The sequence below is a fragment of the Diabrotica undecimpunctata genome, chromosome 2 (genome assembly GCF_040954645.1).
Source record: "Diabrotica undecimpunctata isolate CICGRU chromosome 2, icDiaUnde3, whole genome shotgun sequence".
In the NCBI taxonomy this organism is placed as follows: Eukaryota; Metazoa; Arthropoda; class Insecta; order Coleoptera; family Chrysomelidae; genus Diabrotica; species Diabrotica undecimpunctata.
The window spans coordinates 114,697,308-114,716,621 of NC_092804.1; the positions used below are offsets into that span (position 1 = coordinate 114,697,308).

The 19,314-nt window shown below is 31.7% G+C and overlaps 1 protein-coding gene across 1 annotated transcript; it reads left to right on the forward strand.

The window, feature by feature from the left end:
* Positions 1 to 2,822: 2,822 nt before the first annotated feature.
* On the forward strand, positions 2,823 to 13,614 carry LOC140433412 (uncharacterized). Its single transcript, XM_072521424.1, has 5 exons — positions 2,823 to 2,980; positions 4,050 to 4,179; positions 8,841 to 8,984; positions 12,195 to 12,346; positions 13,317 to 13,614. The coding sequence occupies exons 1-5, from the start codon at positions 2,883 to 2,885 to the stop codon at positions 13,543 to 13,545; spliced, it is 753 nt and encodes a 250-aa protein (XP_072377525.1). The 5' UTR covers positions 2,823 to 2,882; the 3' UTR covers positions 13,546 to 13,614.
* Positions 13,615 to 19,314: the final 5,700 nt, after the last annotated feature.

Below are 19,314 nucleotides of genomic sequence, written 5' to 3' on the forward strand. Positions count from 1 at the left end.
TCGTATGAATCTTTATGTCGTTAAGGTTCATTGGTAAGAAACGAATGAATTTAAATCCCAGTAAAGGGAAATATTATTTTGATTTTCTTTATTTAATTATATTATATTGTTCATGTACTATTGAATCTTATTGAGATGTATCTAAGAAAAGCAAGGGAATGTTATATATTTTTTGTTAATGAAAATTAATTATAAAGGTATGTTAGTTGTTAATGGATATATCAGTCAAGTTAGTTATCTGTGATATAGTATTGTTCTTGGTATCTGATTTAAGTAACAGGTGGTATATACCACCTGTTACTTTGATGTAGCTAATAGAGGGCGCCACATATGCCACATATGTGGCATACATTTGCACTTAATTTTTTGCCCTTCAAGATACCGGTATGTGTGATAAAAAATAATAAAGACACGTTATTTTAACAAAAAAAAGGTATACTTGTTAATAACTTCAAAACTCAACAGTTTTCGAGATAATCACATTTTACAACTCAATTAACGTTAATAATTAACGAAATATTAAATAAAATAAATATATCAGTAGGATAATTAATAATAGGATTTGACAAAATAACAGAATAATTGGATTCAACACAAACGTTTTTACGTTTTGTATTAAATTAAAGTCATAATCAAAACATTTTATTTACAAACCAAATTAAAAAAATAGTTAATTTGTCACAGTAAGTGTTCGATATGTCTACCGTTTTCTTTAATTCATTTGTCAATACATTCCATAAAAGATCGTCTCATATTAAATTGCATCATTGGTTCCAAAGAAACTGCTGCAGTATTTATTATAAGTATTACAAGTATAATAATAAGTGTTCTTTTGAGATTTTTATGAATTAAATAATTATATTAATATCTCACCATATGGCCAAAAAATATGACTACCACGTACAATCCAACGTTCAGGAAAGTTGTATTTAAGTATGTTCTCACTGCCCTCTCTCCATAATGTGGTGGTGTACCATCTTGTATAAACCACATATTTCGCCTTAAGTTTGATGACAATTCTTCCAATAAATCAATAAAATCATTTTATAAAAAATATAAATAAATCTCACCATTCAAATTACAAGGTAATTCGTATGTCCGTAAAAAATAATTACCAATGGTTCCAAACAATACGACATGAATTTTAAACATGAATTTTAAATAAACGTATGGCTTGGAACCATTGGTAATTATTATTTACGGACATGCGAATTACCTTGTAATTTGAATAATGAGATTTATTTACATTTTTTATAAAATGACTTTATTGCATTATTGGAAGAATTGTCATCAAACTTAAGGCGAAATATGTGGTTTATGCAAGATAGTACAACTTTCCTGAACGTTGGATTGTACGTGGTAGTCATATTCCTTGATCATATGGTGAGATATTAATATAATTATTTAATTCATAAAAATCACAAAAGAATACTTATAATTATACTTATAATAATCACAATAGATACTACAGCAGATATTTAGAACCAATGATGCTATTTGAAATGAGACGATCTTTTATGGAATCTATTGACAAATGAATTAAAGAAAATGATGGACATATCGAACACTTACTTTGAAAAAAAGTTTAATGTTATTTAGTTTAACTATTTTTTAATTTGATTTGTAAATAAAATGTTTTGACTATGACTTTAATTTAATATAAAACGTAAAATGTTTGATGTAAAATCATATTATTCTGTTATTTTGTAAAATCCTATTATTAATAGGATTTATTATCCTGCTGATATATTTATTTTGTTTAATATTTTGTTAAGTATTAACTCTATTAAAGTTATTTTATAACAAAATGCAGAAGTATTGATGTTTTTATCTATTTTTCTTTCGTTGCCTGGAGTAATTGCAAGTAATCAGAATTATGCAGTTCATTTGTAAAATGCGATTATCTCGAAAACTGTTGAGCTTTGAAGTTATTAACAGGTATACGTTTTTTTTGTTAAAATAATGTATCTTTATATTTTTTATCACATATAGCGGTAACTTAAAGAGCAAAAAAGTTAAGTGCAAAAAACTTTATTTGCTTTATGAATACTGCTACTAACGCACTTATAGGCACCGCTATCTATGACGTGTATTTCAAACCCAAACTTAATTGGAGCACTTTCAATAGATTTTGGACGCCTGAAATTCCGCCTATGACTTACACTTAAGCCTTTTATCTATACTGGATCCATCTGTACAGTATAGAAGTAAATTCATATTTTATTGTTGCTTAGCTCTAACAGCCGTACAATGGTTTCAAGTTTAATAGTTACTGCCTCCATTATCATGCAATATTTTAGAGGAGGCAGAGCCAGTGTTGCCTGGTAGGACTTCTGTGGGGAATATTGGTATTGCTCCTATAATTCTCAGAAAGGCTAGCTACGGTACTTTCTACTACTTAGGAAATTTTCCTCTTCTTTCAAGTTGCTTTTAAGACTAGAAAAAAATATTTCTTAAACTATGTTCTATTTCTTTTATTTAACTAAATTAAGTAATTTGTATTTTAAGAACGATTTTCGAGTTAGAAATTGAAACATCCAGTATATTTTTTTTTCATACTTAATAGAGAGACTAGTTAATACAAAAAAGTCTATATTCCCAAAACTGTAAAGTGTACCTATATTTGAAATACTGCTTTTCTATGAACATGCTGCGCTGCTCTATTATGAAGAAACTATGTGTTATATAAAACATAAATATAATAAAATAATATCAGTTCTATAAGTACGCTACTGATTTATCAGGAACTGAATCTCAGTTTTTTGACAATTTTTTCACACCTGCTTATTATACACATAGTATTATATCACATTTAAAATCAACTGTTATCAAATTATATTTCATATAAATATTGTTGTTTCATCCGAAATTCTATAATCATAATGAAATCTTCACTTATTTTGGTAGCTCTTTTGAGCTTGACAGCAGCTAAATCTGTTGATCAAAATGCGTTGTTACAAAATAATTTTGCGGACGAAAGGTAAGAATATTTTTTTGTTAACAAAACTGTAATTTTAATAAATTGAATATTTTTATTATATTCCAATTAATTACTACCAACATAAACGTACCAAATCTTATTTATATTATATTTGCCCCCCTTTCTTCTTCTTTTTAGGTAAAATATAGTTTTCATTTCAATAAAAGACGATATTATGTCGACTGGGCAGCATGCTACTTTATTAGCTTTTGTAGCTTGTAGTATTACTTCATTTTCCATGTTCCTTTAGTTGAATATTTCTCTTCTCGGTTAATTAAATTGAGTGTTTTTTTTTCTCTTTTTCCTTCAATAGTTTTCTCTATTTTTAATCGCAGAGAAGTATTTTAATAGTAAATAAAAAAGTAAAAATCTACTTGTTCTACAAAATTCTACAAATAGACGATGAATAAACCGACATGGGAAATCTTAAATTGCATTTCACATCATATCGATTGAGCTAAGTACGAACCTTTTATGAACTAGCTTCTAATACTCAAAATACGAGTAAATAAAGATGTTTAAAAAAATTTTTAGATTGGATTTCACGTATAGTGCCTTCGCTTATACGTGTTTCGCCTTTTCAAGTCATCAGAGCGCCTCAGTAGGAAGCTCTTCCTACATATTTGAAATACGTCTAAGCGAATTGTAGATACACTTTACGTGAAATCAAATCTTATCTGTCTTTTCTATATTTTCCAAATTTCAAACGTTTCTAGTTATCTCACATCAATTACTTTTAACTTGTATGTTTCTATTTTATAAAAAAATTGGAAATAGAAAATTTTTATGACCAATAATTAGCAAATATCGTGTAGCTAATGAAGTTTGCGAGGATTGTTCGTTCGGTCATTCGTTAAAAGACTGTTCTGGTATTTTCATCATCATTAATGTAATGGTAATACTTATATTGTGTAGATCATATTACCTTGAATTCAAATGATGTTTTATATATTTTTAAGGGAGATAAAACAATACTTAAATAATTTTTTTTTGTAAATAAGAGAAACAACTGGTTTTATTATTTTAGATATGCATATTTTTCACTCGTTACTTAATATATTTTTTGCAGAAATTCTATAGAGAGTGATGCACTGACTGCACGAATAAACGAATTTGTTGACCGGATTTGCGACAATTTTCCTGCTTTTGCAGAAAAACAAAAACTGGAACCAATAGTACTGGAGGATATAAAACAACATGTAAGTAACACCTAAATAAGCACCAACATAATATGTATCGATACTGCATGTAAATGCTCTAAACTTACATTCCAACAATAATCTCAGAAGAACCGATTGGTAAACTTAACATGAAATATATGCTAGAGGCTGAATTACTGACATAGTTAACTCAATGCAAACTCATAATTATATTAGAATACGCTACTACGTATTTAACAATACCATCAGCAATAGTGATGTTCTAACTTAATAACACAGGCCTACATTTTTTTCCATGAAAAAGTGTTTTAAGTTTAATAATAGGTGTCTTATAGTAAATGAGATGTGCTGATCACGAATCTGTACTTAGTTTTTTTTTCAGCACGTCAGATTTTCAAGAAAAGTGTGTTTGAAATTTTTCATAGAAACTGCCAAAAATACTGAGAAAATATTTATTGAAACTTTATTTAATACAAAATTACACTGCAAAAAAATTGAGTTGTTCTTAAAAAAAAAGAATTCAGTATAACCTACTTTAGACAATATTTGGTTTTTTATAAAACCGTTCTCTTTTGTATGAAAACTGCGTTTTATAGTCTTCTTTTTATGGATTTTGTGATCGAGTCTCTCTTCAAGGTCCAGAAGTAATCAGCCACCATTCTTATATCCTATCTTCCTTGGTAACGTCTTTCCATCTCTTTTATATCTTGATGTCACTTCTCTCTCTGCTACTCGCTGACAGCCCCAAAATTTTCGGGAAAATGGTCAACGTGTGAATCCAGAAAATTAAGTTTGACGCTCATTTTGCATCCCAGTTTATTCTTATTTTCGACAATGTTGGCTACAATTTCTTTATAGTTTGGAGACATGTTGTTTCCAAAGAAACCGTCTATGACTTCTACGAAGGAAATCCATGCTTCAGATATATCCTAGATCATTGTATTCTGGAACAATCTGTCCGATTTTGAGGTCCGATTTTGAGGGCCTACAAAAATTCCTTCTTTAAGTTTCCTCTAACAAACTGCTTCCTAAACTCATTTCTAACTTTATGTGAAGAGGAGGCAAAAGAACTAATTTTGGGTCAACTAGTGTATCACGTTACACATTTTTTTCCCGGTACAAGTCTTTCTCTGAGTGGCCACTCTTTCTTAAAGTAATGTAAATTTCGTGCTAGACTGTCCCACTCGCACAAAAAACATGGATACTTTGTGAATCCAGACTGCTGACTCAAAATCATGGATATTATTTTGAGATCTCCACTTTATTTTATTTAGCAACAGCTCAAGATTCTCATATGTTTCTTTGAGATGCACTAAGTGAGCAACAGGCACTGAGGTATAAGTATTACCATTGTGCAACAAGACACCCTTTAGACTTCTCTTAGAATAATTAATAAATAACCGCCATGATGTGAAATCGTAATTGTTAGCTCCCAGTTTTAAAACTACTTTAGGAATATTAGCAATAATACACCAGTGAGCTCTCTTGAGAAAAACATTCCGCAAACTGTTTTTCACGATACCTATACCACGAAAATGTGGTACCTAGATCCAATAGATTTTTATCTTTCAGTCGTGATCCTAAGGTTTTTGCAGCATCCTTCGATAGGCCCAAGTCTCTCACTAAGTCATTTAGTTCAGATTGGATAAACTTTTGAGGTTGGTCTATCTCAGGATTAAATTCGTCTTCATCGATTTTTTCGTCTGAACTTTCATCTGATGATTGCTGTGGAGAAAAGGTGGAGGAATTCCCGGCCCATGAGATACAGGTCGTTTAGCAGGTGAATGAGGATATTGAATTTTGTGTTTATTTTTTGAATTGAAACCCTTGACATCGTAGAAGCAAAAGTAGCAGTCGTGTCCATGGTTTTTAGTTCCCTCCATATCATAGGAATGCCGCAGGGTAAAGGGTTACGTGTACCTTTTGTCCATTTTCTTAATTGGTCGACACACTGAAAGCACACTTTGTGTGGAGCCCAAGGTTTGTCCTGATCACCAAGCTTTACACCGAAGTAAGCGTGATAAGCTTTCTTTATAAAGTCTGTTATGTTTCGTTGATGCTTTCGTATTGTTAAGTCACCACACACGCACAAAATATATCAAGACTGTTTTTACACTTTCTTGGTGTGACATTATGACGCGATAAACAGTCATAAAACAAAATACAACTCGATGCTACAAACAACTGACCTAACTAACTTTATTTACTCAATACGCCACTGTTGGCAACTGTGTTGCCATTAAAATGAAATTAACATAATATATTAAAATATTTTCTTTCGAAATATCAATAAGGTATTTGTTTGCGCTAGTAAATAATATCTCACAAGGTTTTTTAAATTCTGTGAAAAATTTTGACGTGATGGGCTTAAACGGAATTCGTATTCAGAATCAGCGTACCCGTATTAGCTAAGGACACATGTCAAACTTAAAACACCAAAAATCATGTCGGTCTGTGTAAAAGATTATCTCCACATATTGAAATCAATAATATCAACTGTAAGAAAGCTTGACCAATACAACCTAAATTGAAAACAACACATACTAAGACAGTAGTTGTAAAAACTTATTAGCAAAAAAATCGAATCCACAAACTCTAATCTATTCGACGATACAATTAACAATCTTACTAAATTAAATCACCATAGAACCTTTGGGTTATAAAGAACCTAAAAATTCATAAAGAAATTTAACTCCAAAATAGGAACGATAGTAATAGGTTCCTAGTATAAGTAAAAGTCCTAGTAAAAGCAATGGAAATGAATTATTGGAGAAGATGTTGCCAACTCACTAGAAGAGATAGAGTAAGGAATACTGAAATCAGAGAGCGTATGGGCATAGACATTGACGTCTGGAAACTATAGAATGCAAAAGGCTGAAATGGTATGGCTATGTAGAAAGGATGAATGATCAACGATGGCCAAAGAGAATGTTACAGTGGATCCCCACCAACCGCAGGAAAAAGGGAAGACCAAGAAGATCGTAAAGACAAGAAGTAAAAGGTGCAATGGAAGATAGGGGTCTACAAGTAGATGAATGGAACGATCCCAAGCGTTGGAAGCTAGGTTGCGAGAAACAGCGGCAGCTGTAATAAACTCGTTATATATATATATATATATATATATATATATATATATATATATATATATATACTTATATATATATATATATATATATATATATATATATATATATACTTATATATATATATATATATATATATATATATATATACTGCAGACAGTATGGCTCATGTAGCATGCATATAGCATCGAGTATAGTCGACTCAGAATTCCATATATTGTTCTGAAGTTATTTTCTTGTGAAACTTTAATATAATTTAGTATTTTTATTGCTATGTTTTCTATGTTTGCTATGTTTTCTCTGTGTTGTTGTACGGGGCGGAGGCATGGACGCTTACAGACACCACTATTAAAAAACTTGAAGCATTTGAGATGTGGCTTTATAGAAGAATGCTGAGAATATCATGGACAGCAAGGATCACGAACAAGGAAGTTCTAGAAAAAATAAAGAAGGAACCAGAGATTGTGTTTACGATCAAACGCATAAAATTGCAATATCTGGGACACGTTATGAGAAATCAGCACCGTTACTCCCTGCTGCAGTCTATATTGCAAGGTAAAGTCAAAGGTAAGCGAGGACCCGGTAGAAGGAAAATATTATGGCTGCGGAATTTAAGAACATGGTTTAAGAAAAAATCAACGGAGCTGTTTCGAGCCGCAGCGAGCAAGGTCATGATTGCCAATATGATTTCCAATATCCGAAACGGATAGGAACCAGGAGAAGAAGAAGAATTTTTATTGAGAATTAACCACAATTTTAGTTTAAAATGCGTTTACTTTGACGTTTCAATTTCCACTTCGAAAATCGTTCTCAAAATACACATTAAACAAATTTCGAAGTGGAAATCAAAACGTCAAATAAACCTATTTTAATATACAAAATAAAAAATAGTAGATTCAATATTTCATAGCCTAAAAAAAAGAGATTTGTGAGTATTGCATTATACAACACTTTCTGAACTGTTTGTCAAGAAAATATATTAGAATCAAATACATATTCTGCCTTTGAATCCTCAGAAACATGCCCAACACTTATGATTTAAATGTTGGCTTTTATTTAATAGACCAACATATTTGAGCATCTTACTAATCTACTATGAGCATCCTAACTCATAGGGTTCTATCGATTGGATATTACTCTGGATACATATTCTTGTGATACTTATTTGCGCTATAGTATTATCTACCTTTTGTGCATGATGTAATTTTACGCAAAATTATTAGGATATAATGGTCATACAATAAACCATCCCATACCATCACAAATATAACAAGTATAAAAACATTCCGGTCTACTTGAAAGCTCTTAAAAATCTTGTTTTCTTTATATTTAAATAATGGAATTTTCCTATGGTATTTAGTGTAATTATCTTAACTATCCTCCTAAACGGTGGTAAAGATAGCGGACAATTTGAAGAAAAAGAGAAAAAATACTAAACTGGTATGAATACCTGCAGAGAATGCCTGTCAATTAAAGGCCACAAAGAAAAACGGACTTCGGCTACTAAGAAAAAGAAGAAAACGAAGTAGACCAAGCCGGTTCACCGGATTGCTCTTACTATATATATAGTTTAGATAATATAAGCACCTAAATAATTATATTAATATTTTTTTTTAGTTTCTTACTGCCTCAATTGAGTTGACTCATGGAAAAATTACTGGTTTATCACATGTTTACAGAGATGGTAATGTTACAGTAACCTACGATCATGATGCCAATATTGTTACGTTAAACCTTCCAATATATTTCAAAAAAATAAGTGTAAGTATTTGATCTAATTATATACATAGTTAAAATTTTCATTGTTGGTTGTCGATAAAATGATGTGTTATGTCTCTCTTAAATTTATAAGAACAGCATTTTTATGTATTCCGATGCATAATACGCCGCTCTATATAAAATTAAGTACAGACATCTATTTCTGAAGCACTTTAAAGATTATTATCATTGAGAACCAGATTTATTATCATTTAAAATTATACAAACAATAAAAATATAGTCAAAATATAGAGATAAAACCAAACAAGGCCAAACACTTATTGATTCAAAGAAATTTATTTATATAAGACTAAAGGTCATACATTCACAAAATCTGGTAATTTAAACAAGATTGCGAAGGAAATGATCGTAAATCAAACGAAAAATCCAATGAAAAATCAAACGAAAAGTCAAACAAAATTTATAAATTTAGGAAACACAATTTATACTTCATCATCATTTTGGCTTTACAACCCTGTGTGGGTCCTAGCCTCCCCAAGAATTTTTCTCCAGTCGTCCCTATCCATCGCCTTCCTCCGCCAAGCACGTATTTCCATATTTCTCATGTCTTCATCGATGTTATCTAGGAATCCTGTTCTGGGTCTTCCTCGTCTTCTTTGACCAATAGGTCTATCAAAGAGCGTTTTTCTAGCTGGGTCGGTTTGCTCCATCCGCATTACATGGCCTACCTACCTCAGGCGTCATATCTTTATGTGTTTTACGATATCTGGTTCCTGGTATATCCTATAGAGTTCGAAGTTGTATCGTCTTCTCCAGACACCATTTTCATTTACCGCTCCATAGATGCGCCTTAGTATTTTTCTTTCGAAACATCCTAACATGTTTTCATTGCTTTTTGTTAAAGTCCAGGTTTCTGAACCATATGTTAGGACTGGGCGTATTATTGTTTTGTAGAGTTTTACTTTTGTATTTCTTGATATAACTAGATTTAAAAAGAAGATTAAGCCCACAATAGCATCTATTAGCCATGCAAATTCTGCGGTTTATCTCTGCGGTAGTGTCATTTTCAGTATTGACGAGCGTTCCCAGGTATACAAATTCGTTAACTGCTTCGATGACGTCATTTTCTATAACAAGTGGCCGTAGTGTTTGTGGTTGCGTATCTATTTTCATGTATTTTGTTTTATTGGTATTTATTATTAAACCCATTTTTGTAGCCGCTTCCTTTAATGCTACGTACGCCTCTCGTGCTGCGTTTTCCGTTCTCCCAACAATATTGATATCATCAGCATATGCTAAGATTTGCACAGATTTGTTATATATTGAACCGGTAGTTGTGATTTGTGACGTACGTATTATTTTTTCCAGAGCTAGATTGAATAGTATACAGGAGAGTGGGTCTCCCTGACGTAGCCCGTTATTTGTTTTAATAGGTTCAGAGAGTTTCCCCTGGATTCGTACTTTGCATTCAACTTTTTCAAGGGTTAGTTTGGTTAAACTTAAAAACTGATTTGGTACTCCTAGGTTTATCATTTATACTTAGAAAACCAAATTATCGATCTCATGTGCAAACGATCCAGAGCGCTCATTTCTATGAGTGTAGCCTAGTGCATTCATGGTTCGGATCCTGACTTATTAGAATATACCGGTTCACCTGTGGATGAACAAACAGTACGGTACGAGATTATTACGATTATGGTTAAATGTTACTCCTTATATTGATCCCTACCAGAAAGGTGTGTTAATGTTAGAACAAGTGGATCTTCTTGTTAAAAAAAAAGAAACTTTATTTTGCTTACTGGCAATGATTTTTTGTAGTTTTATTGCATTTACGATAAGTTTCACGTTTATTGTGATAAATTCAGAACACTGTTCATTAGTGTTTTAATATGGTGGTAGTATGTCTCTTGAAAATAATGCAAAAGTTGTGGCATTACATGAGGATTGTCACAGTATACGTTATATTGCAAATCATATAAATATTGCCAAAAATATCATCCATGATGCTCTTACGAAGTATCTTCAGACTGGAGAATATGATAGAAGACCAGGATTAGGCAAAAATATGCAGATATTAGCGTGATGAACGTTTTTTAAAGATTTCCTTTTTCCGGAAATGCTCTTTAACGTTAAATGTTTTCACTAGTGGTATGTTAGAAGCTCGAACAATTCAAATTTCCACACGAATTGTAAGAAGAGTCCTGCATGGAAATGGTTTACGGACCCATAAACCAGTAGCATGCCCTAATTTAACAGCAGATCACTGAGATAACAGAATAATATTTACGGCTGATCACATAGACTGGACTGTTCAGCAATGGAGTGTTGTAATGTTTTCTGATGAGTCCTGTTTCTGCTTATGATCTCCAGACGGATGCGAACGTGTATGGAGGAGACCCAGAGAACGATTTACACCTTGCTGTATTTCACCCAGAACGCAGTTTGGTGGCGGAGGTGTTGGGTATGGCGGGTAATCCTTTCAACGGTTACATCGAGTTAATTTACATTGAACATGGAACTCTTACAGCAGACAGACACATACGACAGTGTCAGAAAGACAATATTGTCCCCTAAGTTCCTTTCGTTGGGAATATTTTTTATTTATGCAGAATAATGCGCGTCCACCTACTGCGCGAATCTTCATGGACTACCAAAATACTGTCGAAATTTTCATTTTGGATTGGTCCGCTTGTAGTCCTGACATAAATCCATTAGAACATTTATGGAAATTTTAGGGAAAAATAGTAAAAAGAGGCAATCGTTACCAAAAACCATTCAAGAATTAAGAATGGGAACATATACCGCAAAAACAGATTCAGCAACTTATTGCAAGTAGATATGCCTAGGCGTTTTGAAATCCTCTACAGATATAGGGGAGATACCACCCAATACTAAACCTAAAGAACAGCCAACTGTGGACAATTAAAATTTTATTTTTTCTTTTGTTTAATTTTTCGAACAATGTTAATTTTTCTTGCGTTATTTATTAGTTTCTTTTAAGTTACTTATTTTTCCTCTTATTACTTTTTAATGTCATAAATAAACGATTTCTATTATTAATATTTACCTCCTCCCCATTTAAACCACAACACTATAATTTTAAAAATCATACTAAATGCAACTAAGATGGGCTAACCCAAATAAGAAGACGAATAAAAGTTACAGATGTAATCCAAAAGATTACCATGAAATCAATGAAAACTATATATTACTAATTAAGTACTAATAATATAATACTTATATTTTTTTTAGTTTACATATGACTACCACGTTGTAGTTTTTCTAGTTGGACCGAAAGGAGGATTGACAGGATCTATCGATAATTTCAGACTATCAATTAATCTGAGCTTAGATCTTAATACGTATCAGGCAAAATTAAACAAAATTAAAACTTCAAATAGTGGGTAAGCATAAAATTTATTTATTTAATATTGAAAATGTTTAATTATTTATTCTTTTTAATATGGCATGTAACACATTTTCACACACATATATGTATATATATATATATATATATATATATATATATATATATATATATATATATACATATAATATATATATATATATATACGTATATAATTAACATATATATTATCCTGACAAACGGAGACCGGAGATTCAATTTTCAAGACCCGAAAATGTTTCATAAGGGAGCTAGAGCTCTTTGAAGATGGCGCCTTGGAAGCATTTTCGGACTTGGTGAAATGGGTTAAATCGTCTTAAAATTATCTGAGGAATCTTCGGTCTTCGTTTGTCAGGAGAGTTACTGGACAACCTATATATATATATATATATATATATATATATATATATATATATATATATATATATATATATATATATATAATAACCGGTTTATAAAAACAAATATTACAAACCATCGATATGATATCGACAAAAATATTTTGCATAGCGAATCTTTTTCGTGTTTAGAAGTTTAAAATTCGAACTAATTGACTGAGCATATAGCAATGTAATCATCATCATCATCATCCAGCCCCATTTTCACATCAATTGTTGGATATAGGCCTCCTCCAAACGTCTCCAGTTCTCTCTATCTCTTGCTGCTGCAATCCAATAAGTAACGCAATAAGTAAGCAATGTAATAAGTAACATAATTATAATTCAATAATAAACACTAGACCTTTTCTAACAGAGCAGTGGCGGATCTAGACATTTGCCTTCGAAGGTTTGCATATTTGCACTTTATATGAGTAGCTTCTGGTTTATTTTGTTATTAACAATTATGTATCCAGTAATTTGTTTTCTGTTCGACGATTGAATTGCTTATGGTAGATTTTAGCAATATATATTTTAATATGCTCTAATCATAACTATGTAAAGTGTTTATGTATATATTTTTAATTTTAGACATATAACCGTAAAGTTCGACGGACACTTGACTGATGCTATTCTGAATATTCTGTCACAATTTGTCACCACAGCGCTCCACCCAATTCTACAGGGCTTTATTGAAGCTATAGTAAAAATTGCATCCACTAGCGTTATAGATGAAGTAAACAAAGTAATAGACGAAATTTTGCATCCAGATGTAATTAAAAATTTCAACTTCGCACAATATCAACAATATTTGAGATAATATAAATATCAATTTTTATAATACCATTTAGTTATTTGTAACTGGAAATATACTATTTGCTTTTGTTTATTTGAGTTTTTGTGTATTCCTTTGTTTTCCAAAAACCTCATATTACTTCTTAAACTTCATATTTCTCTCTTATGTACTCTAGTAGATATATATATATATATATATATATATATATATATATATATATATATATATTGTTATGTTTCTTCTTTCCCAACCAAAGAAAAATAAATAAAAAAAATCCATCGAAATAAAATTTCAAGATATCAATATAAACAAATTGTATATAGTAATTTAAGATAAGATTTAGTGTAGATAAGAGTAGAAATTTGTTTGGCAAACGACCTTTTCCGTTTCAAACAAAATTATCAAAAATCCTTTGTTTAGAATTCGAAGACATTTTACCTGAAGGTTAATCTCTTCATTGTTTGTAGAGTCGAGTATTAAATGACCATATTCTAATCTTTTGAAATATGTATAAATGATGTATTGAAAAAAACCGATTTTAAAGTAAGCTATTTAGTTTTCTCTGAAACCGAAATTAGGCTTTTCCAATATCATAGTAAACACAATTTAAGCTTTTTGATTGGACGGTCGTTTTTAAATGGGAATTTGGTGAGTCGATGATGAGAGAGGAGAAGTTAGTCATATTTTGGTCATCGAAAGAAAACAGTCGTGTGTCCCAAGATAAGGTGTGGTTCGTGAGTTTGGATACCGGCGTAACGAAAAGAAGTGAATAGTTTGAAGGAGATAACAAGTAGATTAAAAAAGGTTCCTTGTATCTACCGTAAGTATATGTGAAAGTATTCTTACGGCATCAAGTTGACAAAAGGAGGTCCTGGTGTCATAAATAAGTAGCGGAGTTTGGAGAAGTGAATCAGGTGTTTTTTTTTTGTAGTCTGCAGGAGGTTTTGCAGAGACGTAAAGAAGGAGCCGAGGTGCCAAAAAGGGGAGATTACATCTTTGAGGAGACTGGACTTTTCTGGGTATGTTCCAACATACAACTCAAGAAGAAAATAAACTGTAAGTGTTTGTACAATTGAATTTTATATCTGTGAAGGATCGTTTCGACATCATGGTCATTATCATTAAAATTTAAGAACTGAGGTTTTGTTAGGCTAATCAAAAGTTTAAAGTTTTGTGGTTTCTTTTTTTTTTTAAGTAAAGAAAATTTTAAGTAAAATTGGTTTTTCACGTAATATAAATGTATTTAGCTTTATAATCTTATTATCATAATAATTTGATCTATTTTCTTGTATGCTGATTGATAAGATTTTACGACAGAATTTAATAATTGTTTTATTCGTTCATATAAAATAAAGAAACGTAAATCTTTGTAATATAATATATTTGTATTATTATCCTTTCTTCTCTATCCCGATAAAAGACAACTAGAAAATCTTTTGAATCCATCGAACACAGGTAATATAAGGATTATTTTACTTTTGATAACAGATAAGTTATAATTTTTTTATTGGCTCAATAAACTAAGTTTGAACTCAAAATAAACAATCATAACAATATATATATATATATATATATATATATATATATATATATATATATATAAATATATTATATATATATATATATATATATATATATATATATATATATATAAGGAAAAAGAAGTCTTTGCTGACAACGTTAGAAAACGGAGCTTTGAGGTTTATTGGGATACGCAGCGGTGAAATAAGTGTACTCTTTTAACTAAGTTTCAAGCTTTTGAAAATACTTATTTTCATCATCAGGAAAAAACTGAAATAAAGTGCGACTGTTAGTACAGCATCCTCGAAACATATATTAAAAGGTGTAAAGGTTTTAGAACTTACGTTATTAAGATTTGTCTTTCGTGGATGTTCTACTCACAGGTGACAAATTTACGCACCACTCATTGATTGAGTCAAATATTAAAAAAATAGGTACATGGTGTAAAAGACCAAATTGACAAATTATTCTATACACTAACACATCAGAAAAAGACAATAAATAACACGTGGCTTCTAAACAGAAATTTATTTGAATTCATCCTTGTAAGATGTTTTATAGAAAAACGAAAAGGGCTGTCCTTTTATGAACTTAAAGACTTTTCTATCATTCCAAATGACCTGTTTTTTCCTTCATCAACATTAAAAGTGTATTCTCAATTATCTTGTAATCCCTTAATATAATAAAAAAATCAAACGTCAAACTATAGGCTGTAAAAGGGGTACCCGTTTTTCTTGCTCTTTTTATTGCAGTCATGTATTGAACAGAACAATAAATAGATTCAATTTTCAAGTCTCTGTTTATTTGCTTTTGTATAAGTCTGTGGATGTTATCTGCCTCATTCTGAGTATGACCTTTTATCATATACTTGTTAGTAATTGTGTTTAAATTTATAATATTCGTTACGGCAAACATGTATGACGAGGCTAAGTACCTACCTGTTTTTGTTTTGGCCGCAACAATTGTCAGAAATGAATGTCACGTTTATTTCCTGATTACCCGCTGCTGCTGACACAATTATTTTTAAGTAATCATGAACACAGCTTCCGATCTCCACAGCCCCTCGCTTAGCTTGGGTTTCATCCCAAAAGTACGTCTCCATAGCTTTTATAATCATCGATATTATCATCGGTCAGCTTATTTAGTTCAGTAATTGTAAAATTGTAGCTGTTTAAATTGGACTTATAATAAAAACATAAAGTTTCACCATTTCGACTTTGCATAATTGCTTGAAGATCATAACAAACGCATAAATTATACCGATCAACGTTTTTTCGGTCTCTATTTTTCTCTAATTGGCTCAATTTCTTTTCTTCCAAATGATTTTCATATTTTTTTGTAATATCACCTCTTTGACTTCCTGATGAATTGTTATACTGCAAACACAGATTACACTGATCTTTTTTGGGCTGAAACAATCCTAAATTAAATTTAGTTGTAAATACTTCATAAAAAGTGTGGCAGAGCTTACTTTTTTGTCCTTTATGTCTCTGTATTTCTGTAAAATCTCTATATAAATCACGAATACTTTTACCGCTACTAATGTACTCCCGGGTGGGAGTAGATTATATTTATTTATTATACAGTGGAACCTCGATTATCCGTCAGGGCACCGGACCAAGGGTATGACGGATAATCGAAAAGACGGTTAACAGAACATTAAAAAAAATAAAAATTCATGGTATAACTCTCAAATTTTATTTGTGGATTTATTTATGTTAGTACAGTCTAAGCAATTTGATGTTTATGTCATCTTCAGGCAACGAAAACAAAACAGTTGATTTAGCCATAACTTCATTTGTTACCGCATCACGCTCAGCTGTCACATAATTTATTCTACGCTCTTTTCAGCGTTACTTCCGAAACATCAGCCCAAGCACCCACAGCATTGTCGATTGCGTGTTTTCAATTGTATGCTTTCCAGTATTCTGGCAAAGAATATTCCTCTTCCATAACTAGGTTTTGAATACATTTTTTTCTGTATCTTCTTTTGAATGTTTCAATGACCGATTGATCCATTGGCTGTATCAATGATGTTGTATTCGCAGACAGAAAAGAGCACGTGATATTCCCTTCGTCACTTCGCAGCATAACGGCTTCAGGATGGGCAGGTGCATTGTCCAAAATGAGAATCGCCTTTGGTGGCAAATTTTTTGCTTGCAAGTATTGTCGAACGTCCGGTAAAAAAACCTAAAAACAAGACATTAGAAAACTTTTTGAACCAGTTAGCGAGTATTTCCTGGGACATCCATGCATTATGTTGTGCGTAGTAGTTACCGGAAAGTGCGTTCATATTTATGCCCTTGAAACAACGTGTTCTTTTTGCTGTACCAATCAATAATAAAGGAAGGCGATGGTTACCACTTACATTTAAACACATCATTGCTGTGACTCATTGCTTTTGAGTTTTAAATCCGGGTGCATATTTTTCAGAGAGTGCAGCGAGTATTTTCGTCGTCAATTCTTTGTAGTTTAAACCAATTTCATCCGCATTGAACACTTGATCGCGTGTCAAACCATATTCATCGATCATAGCTTGAAACTTTCTTTTATATTCGTCAACGACTTCAATACTTCTGAGCTGCGCTCAATTTGTCACCTTCGATTTTCAGTTCCCCTATACCGTGGCGATTTTTGAACTTTTCCAACCAACCGCTGCTTCATTTGAATGAAGGATCGCCATTCAATTTTATGTTGAAAATCAACGCTTTTTAGGCAACAATTGGTCTAGACAAAGGAACACATTCGCTTCTTTTTTGAACGAACCACAAATACAGAGCTGTATCGAGTGATTCATTTGTGGCCTTTTTCATTGTCTTGCGATGTTTCACCCGGCCATCCAACGATTACATTTGCGAAGCATACTTTTCAATTCCTTCAGCATTTTTCTTTAAATCATTGATTGTTGTTCTCGGAACATCATACTTTTGCTCAATGCGACAGCAGAAACACCTTTCTTTAGTTCTGCAACAATTTCTATTTTTGTTTCACTTGACAAAACAAACGTTTTCTTTTTGATGCTCCAGATGTGGAAGGCTCCATTTTTCAAAACTTAATTGATCAAACGACTGAGTGACACAATCACTGATTGAAATAGGAACAAAAACTATTTACATAAAAAAATGCGGTGCTGGCATAACTGCACGTGTACAATAGTCAATATAACTTATGTATGGACCCTGACGGTTAACAGAGGTGACGGTTAATAGAGGGACGGATAATCGAGGTTCCACTGTATAGTATTTAGTTGTAAATACTTCATAACAAGTGTGGCAGAGCTTACTTTCTTGTCTTTTATGTGGCATACAAAACCGAATCTATATAAAAAAAAGTTACAAAATGTACCACATATAAATCAGACGCATACCCAGAAAGAAAAGTACTATACAGTGACAGTCTGGAAATGGCTCGCGTCTAGACAAAATAGTGGAGATGGTCGTGCGGTCCACAAAACAAAAAAAATCCATTAAAAGTTATATCAGGGGCGCCAGGTAAATTGGCCCACTGCCTTCCCTACGTTACTATTCAATAAACCACCAACTTACCAATAGATTTACTACTAAAATATTAAGTATAGTATACAACCTGAATAAATAAAAAAATAATTGAAATTGTCTGAGATCTGGATTTAGTCAATTTTAATAAATAGATTCCCAAGATATTTGAAAACAAATACATATTACAATATTATTTATCTTTACCATAGGCTTAATAAAAAGAATATAAAAACGCGGCTTTTACTTGCCTAATAAAAATTCATAAGTTATTTCTATTTAATTGCACAAAAAAGGGTAAGACGTATCAAAAGTCCCGGACGCTAAGGGGTGTGTGATTCAATACCAACAAAAAAAATAATTAGCCCAAATAGGACACCACGAGAGCTCAAGTGCGTGCGCAGAAAATAACATAAAAAAAAAATCTATCTCAAATATTTAACCGCCCCCCCCCTTAGACGCAGATTACAAAATTATAATTGGTATGTGTAATTAATCTTTAAAAAAAACTATTGTATCCCGTAAACAAATTAGACGGCGCTTAAATCTTCCGTCGAAAATTAATTATCGATCCATTCCTCGAATTTTCATTCACATTCATGTACTTCACCGCGTGGGATCCTAGTTAAAGTTCAGTGCGTCTTCAATCCAAAAATGCCATTCGAAAAATCCACTACGACTTCGGAGGAACTCCAAAAATACGATTGCCGATGTACATAGATTTGTATGACAATGTTGAAAAGTTGAAAATTACAGCCAGATAAAAAAAGAAGAAGAA